The sequence below is a fragment of the Gymnoscopelus braueri genome, assembly GCF_963280865.1.
Source record: "Gymnoscopelus braueri genome assembly, chromosome: 1".
NCBI lineage: Eukaryota > Metazoa > Chordata > Actinopteri > Myctophiformes > Myctophidae > Gymnoscopelus > Gymnoscopelus braueri.
In genome coordinates this window covers 2,708,719-2,727,774 of record NC_137603.1, presented here as the reverse complement: position 1 = coordinate 2,727,774, position 19,056 = coordinate 2,708,719, and the positions used below count along the sequence as shown (strand labels likewise).

Genomic DNA, 19,056 nt, shown 5'->3' with positions numbered 1-19,056 from the left:
TCTTCTCTTCTGGGAGGTTCCTGCTACAAAATATTTTCAGATGGGGTCCTTAGGGGTTTAGGGGTCCTTGACGTGAAAAAGTTTGAGAACCACTGGTTTATATCAATGATTCTCAAAATGGGGACCCCCAGGGGTTCCAGGGGGTCCCCAGCAAAACCTTTATTTTTATTGCAAGGACCCCCAGGTTGTTATGCATTAGACCACGGACCCCCATTTGATACCAGTTTTTAATTCTCTGGCACCCCAATCTACACTGTCAGATCCTCAGTGTTAATTTAACTCTAAGATTGTATATAATATTAATAGTGCCACTCAATGGGCGCCGATGGCCTAGTGGTTAAGGTGCATTCATTCATTCATTCATTCATTCATTCATTCATTCATTCATTCATGTACATCAAGTTAATAATAAAATAAAGGTGAACTAGACGATATGATCTCATCTAATCACTTACCCTACCTTTAACGGATAACAGTTTAAAAAAACAAAAGCAAAAGTTTTCGTTTTTTTTAAACTGCTAGCCGTTAAAGGTAGGGTAAGTGATTTTATTTGGTTAAAGGAATTGTTAAATAGCTCTGTATTGTGATAGTGATCATTGCTATAGACTGTTTGTTCAGTAACAGTGTTAAATAGCTCTAATGTGATAGTAATCATAGAGTGTTTGTTCAGTAACAGTGTTAAATAGCTCTGTATTATTGTGATAGTAATCATTGCTACATTACTACAGTGCAAAGTGCTGTCTAAACAGAACAGATCTGAAGACTCTTAGCATTAGTATAATGTCTATCTAAAATAACAAAACAACTGTAAACAAGTAACCAACATACATGAGTATGGTTTAACTATCGTCCATTAAAACAACACTGGGTCAAAACACAGTATAAGGATGAATGTGTATGGGCAGTGTGCAGTATTGTGGGACATTTGTTGGATCAAAACATTTTTTTTCCTGATCAATCACGTATGTCAGGAGGATTAATAGTGTCTATCTGCCTAATAATCAAGTTCAAATGTGACAAAAATAGATAATAAGAGGGCTTGTTTCAATTGTGGTCCAAGACAATACATTAAATATCAACAACACTAATACTTTTTTTTATTCACACCTGATGACTCATGTTGTTATTTATGTTATTCTGTAGGATATTAACTTTTAATAAGTGATATGCTTATTAATGAAACCCCATCAGATTGTGATGATTTATATTGTGTTGTACATCAGGGGTCAAAGGTGAGCAGATGTTTCTGTCTCCTTGATGAGGAAGAGTCTGAACATCTGGATGTGGTGCAATGTAGACCACTGGTTCTCAACGTGTGGTCTGGGGACCCTTAACAGGTCTGTAACTCAGAGAGTACAAATGGAACCAAATGGGCCCTTACAGGTCCATTTGGTTCCATTTGTATACTTTCAGAGTAAAAAGCACTGAGGATTTTACAGTGTAGATTGGGGTCCCAGGGATTAAAAACAAAGGGGCGCCAAATGGGGGTCCTTGAAATGAAAAATGTTATAATGTAATACCATTCAGCTGCTGTGTTAAGTGGTCAGATTTCTGAGCATGTTTTACTTTAATGATCAATCAATCTATTGTGTTGGAACTAACCTAGGCTAGTATACATAGCTTTCTTCATTCTTCCAAACCTGAGCTGTTGTCTTTGCCTTATTTTGTCTATTTCTTTCTGACTGAGTCACATTCACTGTAACAAGTTTCATGTTCAAACTGTTGACCAAATAATTTCATCACAAAAATAAACACGTCAGATCTTATCAAAAGCATAGTTTTATTTTTTACAAAATGTTTTCCCATATAAAACTACAGCCTGATGAAGAGTGAAACACACCAGATATCAGTAAACATTTAAATATTCTGTACATGACAAAAAATGTAATACAAAATGTAAACAATTTAATGCAATGGCAAATCTTTCATACAGTACAGTAGTTCCCCACCAATACATTCTTGAGTGGCTAAATACAATTACAAATCCCATTCTTCTGATGTGAGGAAACCAAAGATATATTAGACTGTGTATTTCTCATTGTTTTAGATAATCTGGCATACTGTACATCGCCAATGATGTGAAACAATACATTTACAACCAATGACACGTTTGGCATCACTGCATCTTGCAGGAGAAATGTACAAAGTCTATTTCTTCCCAGAGTTTTTGAATCCCTCTAGGAAATTTGAGCGGCGGGTTGAAACAACTGTTTAAATCGCTTATTCAGTCAGACTGTGCCATGTTTTTCCCATTCAAGATCTGTCAGCAGCCAATGAGAGCGTGAGTCACATGGGGGCGCGGCTGCACACAGGCAGTGCACACAATACTGCACACAGACACACACACACACGACCCGAGCACGGTTTCATAGTAAGCTCCACTTGCGCGCGCCTCCTTCCGCTGCGTTCGCAATCACCGGGGACTTTCACCGGACTTGACCTCTGCCAGGGTCCAGCACAGCGGAACCTCATCTCAGAGCTGATAGCAGAGAGTGAGTTTCCAAGCAGAGCTATACCTGCATGGAATTTATTCTGTGCGTAAAACGCAGCTGGAAAGTGCCAATCGTTCATTGTTCCAGCTACATCAAAGGTGCACGCAAGTGTCATCTCCCCATCCCCATCATATTATCAATTATGTCAAATCAAACCCCTGGGGGGTCCCTGGACCGCACTTGGACCACGTATAAGTAAACTTGGCTACTGCCCAGAGCGGATCAAATTTACGCACAGGATAGTTTAACTTGGCTGTGCACACGACACGCATACAGACGTTTTGGTGTCACGTGCGACACGGGTGCGTTCTGCGTATATTATTAGGTTCATATACACAGTTATTTTGTAGCACTCACAATTAATATTCAAGCTCCCCCTCAGCACCCCGATACAAATCAGCTGGCGCCGCCACAGTGGACTAGTAATATTGGGTGCAGCAGACGGCTTTGCACGCGGGGAAGTGGTAGATGCAACAATGATAAGTTATAAATGTGTTTGTAGTCCTAACGCGATAAACAAATATGAACAATCCGATAGATATCTGCCATCATGTTTGTAGTTTGCAGGCACAAGCCAACAATGGCCATGCATCAACTCAATGGCCAACTCTCCGGTTTACAAGTCTACACAGGTCCACTGAATCGGATATTTTGGAAAATCGTAACTTTTTTATCCGTTTACAAAAATCTCAGTTTTGGCGGCCGAAAACGCTGTATTCATGTGGCTGAGAGGTCCAAACGCACAGAACAATGTGCGTTTAGAAAAAGATCCATATGTGTAGCCTAAGGCACACAAGTATGGCATTAATTTACAAAAAAAAAACAAAGAAAGAAAAGTTACAATGTGGATATACAGGGTTTCTGATCGACAGCAACGATATATAGAATATACATTTCAGGAATCTCTTTATTCAGTGAAGATATTGGATTGGGAGACGTGATCAGCCGCCACCGCCTCTTTCAGATACAATTTGATGTAACTTGTGTTCAAAATCACTAATCTAGTTCAGTGATGGAAGTTTCTTCCAGCTGCTGTGAAATCCTGAACTCAGCAGCCTTCTCTGCGAGAAATCTATCAACAGAGACTTTTGGTCTCCTATAGAACTTTCGTTGACATATTGGACACTTACACACACCATACATGTCCCAGAGATATGTGATACAGGCTTTGCAGAAGCTGTGGTCACATGGAATGATGACTGGATCAGTGAACACGTCCATACAGATCGGACACCGGAACTGCTCTTCAGACAGGACACTGCTGGCAGAGGCCTTTTCTACAAACACAACAAAAGTGAAAGTCATGTCAATGTAATATCATACCTGGAAAACTCTGTTTCACATGAAACAACAAAGAATTATACACTTTCCCTCCACCCAGTCAAACACACACACACACACACACACACACACACACACACACACACACACACACACACACACACACACACTAGACAACAATAATTAAAACTATAATCTGCAGAGGCTGCATTGAAAATATTTTTAATGGCAGTTACCTTAAAGTCTAAAGTGATCATGAGCCATAAACCAATGGATTAATGCGTTAAAGTCCATTTTTTATTAAGATTTGTTTTAGGCTTTTCTGCCTATTGATAGTTTTAAGTGAAGATGGATAGGAAAGAGGGAGAGAGAAGGGGAGAGACACGCAGCAGAGGTCATCAGGAACGGGACTTGAACCCACGACACACTGTCAGGCTGCATTAGAGCCTATATGTGGTATGCGCCTGTAACCGCTAGGCCAGCGGGCGCCCCGGTCCGAATGTTTTTGGCTCTTCATTGTACGACCTACAGTTCAAGAGTTATAGGCCAAACGGTGAATCCACCTGTTATAGCGCCACCATGAGGCCGATTTGAAAAGAATAGGTAGGCACTTCATCCTTGGCCTAGTGGGAATGTGTGTGCAAAGCTTCACAGCACTCAAGACGCTTGGTTCATGATTTGTGGCATCTTGTGCAAAATGGGTCACTCCCACACACATTTGGAAGCCAATTGTAGCCAGCAATCAGAATTGAATATGAAAAATAGTCTGACAGACAGACGGACGGTCTCATAGGAGTGAAAACTTGGTCCCTCGCCTTTGACTGTTTCGGCTTGACGGGGATAAAAACCTAAATGTAATAATAATAATAATAATAGTACATCTGAATTTACCAAGTTCCTCCAACAGGTCTGGCTGGTGTTGTTTAAGTGCATTGTAAAATGCTGCTTGTATGAATGTTCCACTTGATTGTAGCACATACATGTAGAGTATCCTCATTCGCTCCATGTTTGTCTCCTTGGCATACATCTCGGCATAGATCTCAGGATGGACTTTGTCTCCTAGACTGTCCACTATAGCCATGACTGTGGGAACCTTTTGAATCAACGCTGCCTTCTGCTGCTTCACAAAACGTGCTGTTTGCAAGAGACAAAAGAAAGTGGTTGAGATAAATACATTAAGCTCTGTCTCTGCATCTCTCCCCACATAAATAGTAGTGTAACATATGGTACTGCACATTTATAGTTTTAGAAAAATAAATAGAGGATGTACAACCTGACAAATAAATGATGGCACCAGCCAACCACCTAATTGTTACTTTCCTTAATCATTGAACTTTACCAAGGACAGAAAAAAGATCACCTTTTTCTCTATCCGTCAAGTCATCATCAGCATCCTGTTGAACAGGGCAAAACAACAAAGTCACATCATCTCTTGTGTCTACTGTCACACGTGGAAAGTGAAGGAGTAAGGATATAAGGAGTGCAGTTTCAAACTTTATTTAAAAAAAAAGATTCCCCTAGAGTTATTGATCGGAGTGGTGGACTCCAGGTATGAACTCAAAACGGCACTGTCACATCTGAAGAGTGGACATTCACTTGGTCTTTTTTTTATAAAAGGAAACGGGGAGGGTGTGACATGGGGGGTGACATGCAGCAAACAAAAGCAAAGGCCGTCGGGATCGGGACTCGAACCCGCAATACGTTGTCAGGCTACTTTAGAGCCTTGGTGCCTGGACCGAACGGAAAATGGATGGAAAAATATGACTTATTATACAATGAAACAATGCACACCGAGGTGATGCAAAATGTATTTAAAATGTCATAGAATTTTATAGCGAGCAGATCAGACAGACATAGGATCTCAGGGTAGATTTGATAAATGTTTCTATATATGAAACACACAGGCCGTATATAGCCGTGACATGTCATAAAAACATGAAGCACATACCTGCTCTGAGGGACGTGTTCTTGTTTTTCCAGCTCTTGACATGGCTGTTGAAAGAAGTGTAGCATATATATATATATATATATATATATATATATATATATATATATATATATATATATATATATATATATATATATATCGTTTATATATATCGTTGACATAATCATGTGTTCAAAAAAGATTTAGCAGTAACAACATCATTCACTTCACCACACACACACACACACACACACACACACACACACACACACACACACACACACACACACACACACACACACACACACACACACACACACTAGGGCTTTCACCAACTAGTCGACTAGTCGACTAGTATAACCACTAGTCGACTCTGTTGGTACTAGTCGAATAGTTGGGAAAAAAAAAACGTTTATTATTTTTTACTTTTTTTGTAATTTGTTTTAATGCCATAGTAATGGCCCATCTTACTATTATTATTATCCTCCTGACTTTATTTTTTATCAAAAGGGGGTCAAAAGTATGCCCAATAAAAGCCTATTATTGGGCAATGGGGATCCTTGGAGACGCTGCTGTGGTGGTGCTGTGCTGCTGTGCCAGAAGCGCTTCCCTTAAAACGCCATAAAAATAAGGGCAGGAGGATAATAATAATAGTAATATAGTAGTAGGATGGCACTAAAACAATGCCCCCCCCCCCCCCCTAAAAAAAAATGTTAATGTAAATTTCGACTAGTCGACTAGTCGACTAGTACTTGGTCAAATGAGTCGACTAGTAAAAATCATTAGTTGTGAATGCCCTAACACACACACCTTTTGTCTTGGCGTTGTATAAAATCTTTGCTGCCCTAAAGTGAAGTTACTTTTAGGCAATTATTTCACACATTTTATTTTATACACCTCGGAAAAAATACAGAGGTCTGGATGTCAGTGCCCTCAATGGTGGTAAGTAAAGTTAGACTTGAACTATTATGGACAAGCTGGAAACTAAAGATTAGACACTTAAAACACATTTGAAGGAGAGATATTTTCACGACCATTAAATGTTAATATTGACATACCCCTCTACAACAGGGCTTCACAAAAGTTTTCAGCTCAAGACCCAAAAGAGAAGTTGTGTCTGCCTGGGACCCAAACTTACATATTAAGTATAATGTAAATAATCCCCCCCGAGCTTCAGATTGGACCCCCCCAAGTCAGATTGGATCCCCCCAGACCCCCCCCCCCCAAGTAATTTAGAATAATAAATACTTATTTAATAGAATCTGAACCCACTTTTGAAATCATGCACTGCACTCATAAACACGATGTATTTTAAAGGATTTATTTGCCCCCCCCCGTGTAAATCCCATAATGGTTTGGTCTGCAGCACCGCCTTCCTTCACTGCACGGGGAAAAAACACTCGCCCCAAAACACACTCGCCCCTATTTTTTTCCGCCGACCGAGGCCGCCGGATATACCCGGGGCGAGTGTGTTTTGGGACGAGCGTTCTTGTATTCTATCCCGACCAAACATGTGGTTTCACCGGTTTGTTTACAAGTCGAATTTGTGGAAGAAAATAATAAAGGAGCTCAACAATATAATGAGAGGATACAAGAGCTATCTGTGCTAGCTGCAAAGTGTGCATATTTAAGCAAGTATTTTAAAACAGTGAAAGCTACCGAGGAAAAAGAAACAGAAAGTGACCCCCGCTGACTCAAACTAACGACCACGGGACTGACGGGAGTTATCATCAAATCCAAAGATTTGTTGTGAATAATTATAGGTAGTTTGACCAAAACCGAAGTGAAGAGGAGGACACAGAGAATGTCGGTCATCAGTGATCAAAGGATTTAGCAGCTGCAATTTTGATAATGTTAGGAGCAATGCAATGGACCTGGACCAGCCCAACAGTGACACTACGACCAGGTAGGGTCCAGTGTTTCCAAATGGACTGCAGTCTGCAGAGACCATGTATTATGCAAGTACTGTACATAATGAAGTTGACCAAAGTTTCTCAGCTGCATTATATTTGTTATTAGTGTCCAGTGTTGGAAAGTAACTAAAGTAATATGTAACTTAAAGTAATATTATTACTTTTTCCCAGTAACTAGTAACGTAACTAATTACTTTCACGTTTTGAGTAATATTATTACCTTTACTTTTTTTCAAAAAGTAACTTATTACTTTTTTTCACGAGCCTTGGTGGTACTCTGGGTTTGAGTGTGTTTATTTGATCCTGTGTTGTTTTTGGTCAATTGATATAATGGTAGACTGGTTGGGATCCAGTTGCTATGCAGGCTGCTTGCTGATCCGGTCTAGAGCGGATACGGAAACGTTGCTATTCAGTTTAGGAAGTTTGGTGCTGACTCCAAGAAGGAATAGATTGTCAGATAAAAGGTTTGAGAGGCTTCTCCTCATGAGATATAATCGCCATTTCAGATGTGAGCAATAGGCTATTAGGCAAGTCACCAGCAGCATATTGCCCATTGCTGCCCAATGCCCACTTAACTGTAGGCCTAGACTAGTACATAGGCTGCTAGGAAGTGGAACACACTTTTGTTTTTTTCCCCTGATATTTTGTTTTGTGTCCTGAATGATGCACTAAATATCAGTCAGACAGAATGATTGTTTTGAAGTTTACATTACCTACATTTTCTTCTACATCCACGATGATATGTGTTGATATGGGAGCCTTTTTATTTTATTAGAATACATTTGTTTACAAAGAAATTAAGCACTTTATGAAGAGGTTTTTTGTTTAATTGGTTGCTGTCAGATAAAAGGTTTTTGAGAGGCTGGCTGTAAGTGCGTCCACCAGCATATTGTTTTGTTTTGTGTCCTGAATGATGCACTAAATATCAGTCAGTCAGAAGAATGATTGTTTTGTTGAAGTTTACATTTCCTACACCCACCACGAACCACGATGATATGTGTTGCTATGGGAGCCTTTTTATTCTATTAGAATTACTTTTGTTTACAAAGAAATGAAGCACTTTATTTTCAGCAGTCATACAGAATGATTGATTTTTTTTTACTTGCATTTGCTCCTACATTCTGCCACGATGATATGTGCTGCTATGGGAGCCTTTTTATTTTTGTATTTTATTAGAATACATTTTGTTTAATAAACAACAGAAGTTGTTCAAAGATTGTGTCTCATGATGAGTCATTATCCGTTTGAGCCCAGGTGTTTGAATTTGAATATTTTTTTTGGCAAAAAATACATGAAATACATTTAAAATACTTCCAAAAAAGTCCTTGCGGTCTTGTTTCCATTGAGGTCCTTAGTATTCAATTCATAGTCAAATGGTTTTCATTTAGTCTGTAAGTTATGAATTCATACACAGTAAAAGTCTTAGTGTTAATATAATTGAAATGAGTGTACAAATACAACCAAATGGACCCGTCATGTGTACAGAACACTTTTCAGAGTTAAATCAACAATGAGGATTTTACAATGTAGGCTGCAGAAAAGAGAAAAAAAACAACTGCTAATGTTGAAAATGCAAAGTCAGACTTTTGGGGAGAAAGGATGCAATTACTGGGGGCGAGAAAACAAAAGTAACTAAGTAATAAGTAACTAGTTACTTTTGGCAGGGAGTAATAAGTAAAGTAACTACATTACTTTTTAAACAAGTAATATGTAATAAGTAACATATTACTATGTTGTAGTAACTATTCCAACACTGTTAGTGTCTGTCTATCCTGAAACAAACCAACTCCAAGTGCGGCTGCCTGGTGATGAGTAAATTTACTAAGTTAATATAAAGCAAACTTCATGTTCTGAACAAAACTCACAAGCCTCTGTGCCAAACCTTCTATTCGTTATACTGTACTTTACAGTAGCTATTGATAATCGTAGATGGTTGATGCTCAATTCCTCTGCTCTGCTCATTATTTGAAACAGCCAGTGGTGGCCGGTGGGTAAAATAAAATGTATATTACTCCTACTTGGCAGTTGGCTGTGCCTCGGCCTGTGTTTTGCCTTGAGGTGATCAGGGCTACTCATCCCCAAGTCATTTAGAATAATAAAAAATGAATGTTAAAATAGTATTTTGATATTAAATCAGTAAAATTAGGCAAAATAACATAACCCTAACCTAACCCTAAAACCGAAATAAAGTAACCAAAATCCAAGAAAGAAACCTCCCAAATCCGCCATATAACCGACCCCCCCAGCCTCAAGACAGATTGACGCCCCTGCTTGTCACTACATGAGCTCACCTTGTCTCACATCATGAGGAGATGATGAGGAAGCTGCAGCTGCTCCTCTCTCTGTGTCTGTGTCTGCAACTGAGGAGGAACAAGTTCATCATGACAGACACATACAGTATGTTACCACTGTGTTTTATGTAAAGCACTTTGGTCAACTCTGCTGTTTTAAAATGTGCTATATAAATAAAGCTGAATTGGATTGTGAGAAATTAATTTGGGAAATATGCTTTCAGCTATGCTACGCAGCAGGATGGACAAACACCACGGCTCTTACACAAAAGATGAGGTGCAATATGTGCAATGTTGGTGTTGGTACGATCAAAAACATGGTTATAAGAGCGAGCGAAAATGTTCTTTAAAAAGAATATTCTTGTTTATTCTTGCTTAAACAATTAACGTTGATCACATAGAAAGCCTAATAAAACGAATAAAGCTCACTCTGTATGTGTCTGTGCTTTGGTAGTCACATTGTGTGAAAGAAGACAAGTGTTGCTACATCTTGGCCAAAAAAATATGTTTTGTGTAATATATTCTGGCCGCGAAGACGAGTTGTTTGGGACATTACCGGAAAAAAATTAGATGCGTGCTTCCCTCTGGTTGATATTGTTATGCACTGTAGATTTCAAGAAATTCAGCAAGATTTCAAAATGTTAACAGTTTTAGCGGAAAACTGTGTGTGATGTATTCGAATACCGTTTGAACCACCAAAAGTCCCTGTTCTTGTTTCACATTTAAATCATGTTTCTACGTAACAGTATGCCAGAGTAATGTGGCTCCAAAGTGAGGTGATTTTTAAGTTTTTCCCCATTGAAAGTCAATACCGTTTTTGGGCGTTGTTTTTTGCGTATTACGTCGTGGTGGCAACGCATAACGGCAAGTAGTAATATCCCACTAGTCCCGGCCGAGCCGCACGTTTTGATGTATATTTGCCAGGGTTTTCTCAACCGTGCGGCCGAATTAACGCACCGAAAATCATGGGAAGAATTGCATGGCAGGCACACTTAATTCTGTATGGAGGATTACAATAAGTGTTTTTCCATTGCATGACAGGCACACTTAATTAGACACACAAGATGATTTAAACCTCAGGAACACATTTGAAGGAGAGATCTTAATTTTTACGATCATTAAATGTTAATACGACCCCTCTACAACAGGGCTTCACAAACGTTTTTAGCTTGAGACCCAAAAGAGAAGTTTTATGTGTCCCTGGGACCCAAACGTACATAAGTATAATGTAAATAATTAATCATTTAAGCCCTCTCTCAAAAATAGTGAAAAGTGACCTTGTAGATCTGCTATTTTCACTATCACCGTTATGTATTAGTGTGTTTGTTTGTTTGTTTGTTATGATGATTGCTTGGATTAACTTGTACTTGTCTCTATGAGCTCACCTTGTCTCACATCATGAGGAGATGATGAGGAAGCTGCAGCTGCTCCTCTCTCTGTGTATGTGTCTGCAGCTGAGGAGGAACAAGTTCATCATGACAGACTCATACAGTATGTTACCAATGTGTTTTCTGTACAGCACTTTGGTCAACTTTGTTGTTTTTAAATGTGCTATATAAATAAAGTTGGATTGGATTGGGAGAAATTTGGGAAACATGCTTTCAGCTATGCTACGCAGCAGGATGGACACACACAACGGCTCATAGACAAACGATGCAGAGAAGAGGGAGCGCTTATCTCGGTCAACATTGTAATGCTGTAACACAGCATTATTACCATTAATAGGGGTGTTGTGATCCAGCTGAAAATCCCCCAGCTGGAGAGCTTACTAGAGCTTAGTTGCCGAGTAGGCAAAGCCAGAGCAGCCTTCATCATTCTGAAGAACATCTGGTCGTCCAAGGACATCGCCATGACAATCAAAGTGCGGCTCGTCAACTCAAATGTAAAATCCGTCCTTCTCTGCGGTTCAGAGACGTGGAGAATGATGAAAAGAACATTGCAGAAGATACAGACCTTTATAAACAGCTGTCTGAAACGCATCTTTGGGATCAGGTGGCCAAACAAAATCAAGAATGAGGAACTATGGCTGAGAGGAAGACAGGAACCAGTAGAGAAGCAGATCCTGAGACGAAAGTGGGGTTGGATAGGCCACACCTTGAGGAAACCGACAACCAGCACTACACGCCAGGCCCTGACAATCCCCAGGGGAAGCGGAAGAGAGGGCGGCCTAAGAACACCTGAAGGCGGGACACGGGCGGAGCTCAAGAGACAAGGAACCAGCTGGGGGGAGGCAGAAAGGACAGCCCAAAGCCGTGTTGGATGGAGAAGAGTCGTAGATGGCCTATGCTCCACTGGGAGCGATAGGCATAAGTAAGTAAGTAAGGAGAGCTTACTGACAGGAGAGACAGACACACTCGGGGTCCATCTTTGACTGCTTGTCTGTAAATTATCTATACATTTTAGTCAACAAATAGCAGGCCATGTAGTGCCTCAATCTTAATTAATTTTCTCATCTAAAACTGCTAGTCAAAACATTTCAATATTTGGTACTTTCCATACAGAAGTTTGGCTTCAGTCCATCTCAAGTGGTGTGAAGAGTCACTCGTTATGCTATGGTGATTTGCTGCTGCCCGGTGAAATTTGATTCTCATTTGAATAACCTTTTTGATGACCCTTGAGTTGCCCCTGCCTGTGCCATTAATGCAGCAATGATGCCTGCTTCCATAGAAAATGAATGAGGAGCATCACAAATAATGCAAATATTTGTACCTTTAACTTCCAGCTCGTCTCGTTGCCACACTTCCTCTTTGTCAGGTCCCCGCACCTCCAATGAGAAGTATTTTGTGTCGAGATCCATGAACACCTCAAATAATGGATCGTGGTTTTGATCAAAGTCCAGCTCAAAGGGGTACTCCTGAAGACATACAGTATACAGTAAGTGTATTATACTGTGCAAGCAGTGGCAGCAGTATCGATAGTATCAGTAACAGTAGTAGTAGTAGTAGTAGGAGGAGTTGCACTTGTTGAAAACCCAGTTTTAATGAAGCCAAACAAAAAACAAAGTTGTTATTGCACCATATAATAAACTGAGGTTGTAATTTTACCTGTTAAACTCAGGTTGCAGTTTTACAATATGATAAACTCAGGTTGTAATGTTACCTTATGATGATGATGATGATGATGATGATGATGATAATAATAATAATAATAATAATAATAATAATAATAATAATAATAATAATAAACTATTTGTATAGCATCTTTCATGACATGAAAAGCAGCTCAAAGTGCTTTACAGAGCAAGAATACAATTACAGAAAAAGTACAACTAAAAAGAAAAGCAAAAGCATAAAACAACATTAAAATAAAAGCAAAAAAGGCAGTGAATCATGGCAAACAGTGAGGACATGAATAACAACACAGATATTTAAAATTATGAACTCAGGTTGTAGTTTTAATGTGTGATACCTTTGGTTGAACACGATGTGCCTCGGGACAGTGCACACTGTAGACTTTGTCTGGGGTGAGACGACAACGGCGGGGTGTCTCGATGTATTCACAATGTTTATACTCTGACTTCACCTACAATGACACAAACACAATTTGACCAGATGGTCAATCATAATGCCTCTTATTTGGGCTTATTGTTCAGTCTAAATGTACTATATGCCAGTATATGGCAGCATGTGACTGTCGATAAACATTACATCGTCGTTACATTGATCTTTTACAGTATGTTATGATCTTGGTCTGATATGTGCCCACACCTACAGACTAGTCTCTGGTTGTTTTCCAAAGCATAATGATGTTTTTCGTGTTTTGGTACAGTACGTCTAAAGAGATTCAAACTCTCTGAGGTACTGATAACATATTTTACCTCTTCAGGAGGCACATTGCGTGGCAGCAGGAACACACTCATCTCATGTCTGTCTCTTGGTGGACGAAGGAACAGCAGAACTTGGCCTTCGATTGGTTTAGGATCACGTTTAGAAATCCATGTCAGCCCAAAGAGAGACAGGTGGGTCACATTTACAACCACGTGAGTCTCAGTCACTTTCAGCGGTTCCAAGAAGTTCACCTCCTCATTTGAGATGTGGGCCACAGAAAGGTCACCATCTGTGAAAATGATTTAACATTTTGCAGATATTTAACAATCCTATCATTCTAGTGAGGAGGATGTGAAAATCAGACAACACTTCCCAATAAGTTCTGTGTGCCAAGCACTCAGCCTCACTCACTGTGCCCTGGACTAATACCGTCAACCTATGTAAAACAACGCATTTCACCAAGTTATACTGGATGTGATTTGCATTCTCAGACATAGAAGGCATTAGAAGGCAAGTGTTGCGCCTAATTTTCACATCCTCCTCACTAAAGGATGTTGTACATTAAATATAGGCCTAGGCAAATTTATAGAATCCATACTATTTTTCCTAAACCAAATACAACATCCCACATTGGATTTCAACATTTCTGTGATACTGTGTCACTTTGAACAAGAAGCAGCTCCTCACCGGGTGTGACCTCACAGTGTGGCAGGTGTAGCTGGCAGACAGACTGCTGAGGACACTTGATGTCAAACAGAGGCCCTGCAGGAATCGTTCCTGTTGACTGAAGCCATCTTTCCCATCTCACAACCTTGCAGAGGACTTCTCCTTCCCCTGTCGTTCCAAACACCAACCCTGTCACAGTGCACTGGAACAGCCCCGCCCTGAGGAACCGGAACCTGTGACTCACAAAAAATGTTATTGATATAATTTACTCACCTCATTTGGTGTCATTTTGCCACTGTTGCATTAAGTTAAGTTTATTTTCTCCCTGCAGAATACGGCAAAAGATTTTTTTACCAGATGTGCCTTCCACTTACACGACAATTTAGGGCAGTGGTGCTGACAGATTCTTGAGAGATTAGGTATTACTAGATTGTGTTTTACTAGATTGTTCACACCGTGCTGTTTAAGGAAGTAGAAGGAAGTGTCATTACTTAGGCACGTGGTCTATTCTGTGGTGTTGGGTGGCAGCATCACACTGCCACCTAGCCACCTAGCATGCACACTACAGCGTTTTCAGCTGATGGACTTAGAGACACAGCTTCTACCAATAGGAAGGTACCAATGAAGCTGTTTAGGATGAGTTACCTGTATTCATTGGTTGACTGTTCTTTGTGCACGATCGGTGGAAAAGGTGTCTGAAAGAAAGAAAGCAGTCAGGAAACAATCAGTAACATCCCTGATGTTCGGTCTGTGTAATTATTGTGTAAAAACAGGTGTTACTCACAATGTCCATGTTTGAAGGATCGACATCATCAGAGGAGAGTCTAAAAAGCACACACACACGCGCGCGCGCACACACACACACACACACACAATGGAATAGAGACATATTATTATTATTATTTTGTATACATATGTTTCCAAATGGAGTGTATTTGTCAACATATCGTCTTGTTTTCTCAATAGATGATGTGTTTCACATTTAATTTGCCACTTGAATGGATTACCCATAATGTCAACAGGGGAGACTGACAAGTTGTCGCATTTCAGTGAAATCACAGTCTTTACGAGCGCCGACTTTGAGGGGGAGTCTCAATTCTACATCCCGATCCCGACCATCCCGACTGACTATGTTCAAGCCTATATTTTTAACATGTCACAGGCTTATATTAATGTTCTACCTACCACGGAGCTCCGACGGTATATGAGAAATCAAAGTTATACCTCGTTGTAAAGGTGACTAATCAACGATACATATGATATAAAATACAATACCAATTGGTATTATTGAACTTTTTGTGAGGAGTTTAGAATCATTATACCACTTATCAACGTCTAAGAGATAGCTGGCGTGTCACAAAAGATATGTTGACACCTAAGACCATTCAGTTCAGCCAAAAACATTTTTTTCTGTTTTGGCCTCACTTTGGGAGGCCAATTTGGTGTCCATGTTGAAAAAAGGCTCCTCTCTTCTGAGTCTGGTGGCTGTTCCATCCTCCTTACTTCTGGACCTTACCATTCCATATTGTTGATCATGATATCCTACTACTCCGTCTCTGTGCTTGTACTGTCTCCAGTACAAGTAAGTAGGTCAGAGTGGCTTATTATTGCTATCGGTAGCGAACGAGGGTGTCTATCCCCCAATGCCCCTGGGAGATGGGATTGGAATGGATTTACCTCACAATTTAGCAAGTGCAAGCATGCTACTCATATGCTGAGTCGGCGGTGCCCGGGATAGAGCCCAGGACCTGGCGGTCTAAAGGCTAGTACTCTATTGACTGAGCTAACCAGACACACTGTCTCCAGTACAAGGCTGCCAGCAATGCCTTGAACTGGTTCACATCCTAGAGGCTCTCTTTTATTCACTTCATTTGAATCCCCTGATGAGGCTGATTTTTTATTATTGCTTGACTGGCTTGCTGTGCATCAATCAGAATTTTCAGGTTTCGGTAGCCTTCATTGGCTAGGTTATTGAAATAGGTGCTCACTATCCATCTCTCTGTCTCTTTCTCTCTAACATAAACCTTACAGCCCAAACACATACCTCATATCCGCCAAACCCAGTCGTTGATAAAGTTTGGGATCCTGTTGTTGAAGTGTGGTGATGAATTGCTGTGCTTTCTCTTCCAAGTATTTCTCCCTTCTGGCTGGGGTCATCTTTTCATCTCTGAGAACCTTATCATCCAATAGATTGTCCAGCAGTAGTTTGAGCACGGGTTCTGTCGGTCGTTCATCCATCACTGTCCGCAACATCTCCATTTGCTGTAATAATGTCATCGGCATGTTTGGCTGGCTCGAGCTGGCTCCTGGAAGATACTCTGGAGGGGAAATAATGCCTGGTTTTCAGTTACAATTAAAATAGCCTTCATACAATTAAACTAACTGACTGACTGACAAACATCTAACAGAATGACCAAAGGGACTTAATGACTGACTAAATTGCAATTACATTTTAACAAATAACTCATAAAGCTACATTGTGTGATACTCAATCCCTTACTAAACAAAACAAGGGACATGGTGGTAACAGGCCTTTGTGTTTCAAAACAAGACAATACACCCCCACCCTGCCCCCTCAGGGCAAAGGGAAATGCTAAGCTCATTGATACTGAACAGATATGACAAATCACACACCTTTTTCCAAACCCAGATGGTGCTGAAGGGTCGGATCCAGTTGATGAAGTGCAGTGATCAGTGAAATAAAGGGAACTTCTTTCCCATTATTTCTCACCATGTCAATCAATAGCCGTGCTTTCTCTTCTCTGTATTTCTCTGCTCTGATGGAGTTCACCTCTTCATCGTTGAGAACGTTCTCGTCCAACAGGTTGTCCAGCAGACCATCGAGCACGGACTCCGACACTCGATTGATGAACTCCTTCTGCTTGGACAGCAACATCTCTGCTTCCTGTGATGAAGTCATCATCGTTGGCTGACTCGGGCCGGCGCATTGATCACCTGGAGCAAAAATAATGTATTGTTTTCAGTTACAATTAATATACATAATTAAACTGTCTTATTAACACACACTGATGGATTAAATCACTGACAGAAAGGCTAACAGACAGAGAGACCAACAGAGGGACTTTCAAATTGCAGGCACATTTAAACAAAGACCTTTTCCTAGTTTTAATACAGTCGAATACATTTTTCTGTATGATTATTATCACAATAAAGAGCTATTTAACACTTATCTGAACAAAGAAATACTACATAGTGTGTGCTATTATTATTATTATTATTAGTAGTAGTAGTATTAGTATTAGTATTGCACACAAACTCTCACACACACACACACACACACACACACACACACACACACACACACACACACACACACACACACACACACACAATTCTGTATTCTGCCTATAGCCAATCACAAGACGTGGGAGGCAGGACATGGAGGGCGAGAGAGCAAAACTAAATGTTTAAATATGGATTAAACATGTTTAATGGCAACGCCGATAAGCGCCGAACAACATCGCTGAACCCTACTGCAGTTATGAGTATCCTTGAAATCACTCTGCAATTTTAGGTGACTGCTAGTGTAAAGGGACCAGGAGCATAACTCACACGAACCGCTACACATCTCTAGAGATGCTCCGGTTGCAATTATTGGCAGATACTGATTCCTGTTTTTCTTTTCTTTTTTGTCTGATTTTCTATCTAAGAACTATAATTAGACAGTATGGTTGCTGCGATGCCTTTTTTTTGTTTGTTTACTGACCAAGTCCGAGTACTTAATTTTGAGAAGGCCTACTCGCCAATACAGAGTACCGATACGAGTACTTTTAATAATTCTGCACTTTTCCCTTTTTTTATAATAATAATGAAAAATCTTTGGCTATAATAGATAATTCACTTTCTGACCAAAATCAAAGAGATCTGAGATCCTGCTGATCATAATCATTTCTAGTCTTAGACCACATTGATACTCAACAGAGAAATGACAAATCACACACCTTCGTGCCAACTGGGTGTGTCCAAACCCAGCTTATGATGAAGGGTTGGATCCTGTTCATGAAGTGCAGCGATCAACTTCGACGATGCATGGTTCCCTTTCTTTCTCACCATGTCGATGAGACTCCGCGCTTTCTCTATCCTGACCTTCTCAAATTCGAAGAATTCCATCTCCGCATCGTTGAGAACTTCCTCGTCCAACAGTGTGTCCAGCAGACCATGGAGCACGGGCTCTGACACTCGTGTGATGAACTTTGTCCTCACGGACCACAACGTCTCCGCTTCCAGTCCTGTCCTGTCGATCCGCTTCATCGTTGTCGTCACGTTTGGCCGGCCTGGAGGAAAAAATAATACATTGTTTTCAGTTACACTTTATATACATTATTACAATGTCTGACTGACACAGACTGACTAAATGTCTAACAAACAGATAGACTGACAGAGGGAAAATAATCTTTTCCTAGTTTTAATACAGTCAAATACATTTTTCTGTATGATTACTATCACAATATAGAGCTATTTAACACTTATCTGAACAAAGAAAAACTACATAGTATGTGCTATTATTATTAGTATTATTATTATTATTATTGCACACACACACACACACACACACACACACACACACACACACACACACACACACACACACACACACACACACACACACACACACACACACACACACACACACACACACACACACACACACACACACACACACTTCTGTAAGCCTAGCTGCACAGTGCCTAGCCAATC

The 19,056-nt window shown here is 40.2% G+C and overlaps 1 protein-coding gene across 1 annotated transcript; it reads right to left on the bottom strand.

The window, feature by feature from the left end:
• Positions 1–1,825: 1,825 nt before the first annotated feature.
• On the bottom strand, positions 1,826–18,444 carry LOC308103801 (uncharacterized protein). The gene is made up of 15 exons (XM_080453974.1): positions 18,300–18,444; positions 16,972–17,292; positions 16,382–16,655; positions 15,122–15,161; positions 14,983–15,032; positions 14,359–14,570; positions 13,722–13,960; positions 13,313–13,426; positions 12,614–12,758; positions 11,290–11,358; positions 9,905–9,973; positions 5,722–5,765; positions 5,134–5,167; positions 4,665–4,907; positions 1,826–3,769 (listed from the first exon to the last, which is right to left on the bottom strand). The coding sequence occupies exons 1-15, from the start codon at positions 18,409–18,411 to the stop codon at positions 3,489–3,491; spliced, it is 2,247 nt and encodes a 748-aa protein (XP_080310100.1). The 5' UTR covers positions 18,412–18,444; the 3' UTR covers positions 1,826–3,488.
• Between the last annotated feature and the right edge of the window lie 612 nt (positions 18,445–19,056).

Bases quoted from the DNA above. Each gene is read 5' to 3' on its own strand.
- LOC308103801 (XM_080453974.1), bottom strand. From the start codon at position 18,411: ATGGTGAGAAAGAAAGGGAACCATGCATCGTCGAAGTTGATCGCTGCA. The intron at 11,359-12,613 runs GTACAAATATTT...GTTCCTCCTCAG, and splicing joins AGACGAGCTGGAAGTTAAAG to CTGCAGACACATACACAGAG. The intron at 3,770-4,664 runs GTAAATTCAGAT...TTGTGTTTGTAG, and splicing joins AGACCTGTTGGAGGAACTTG to AAAAGGCCTCTGCCAGCAGT.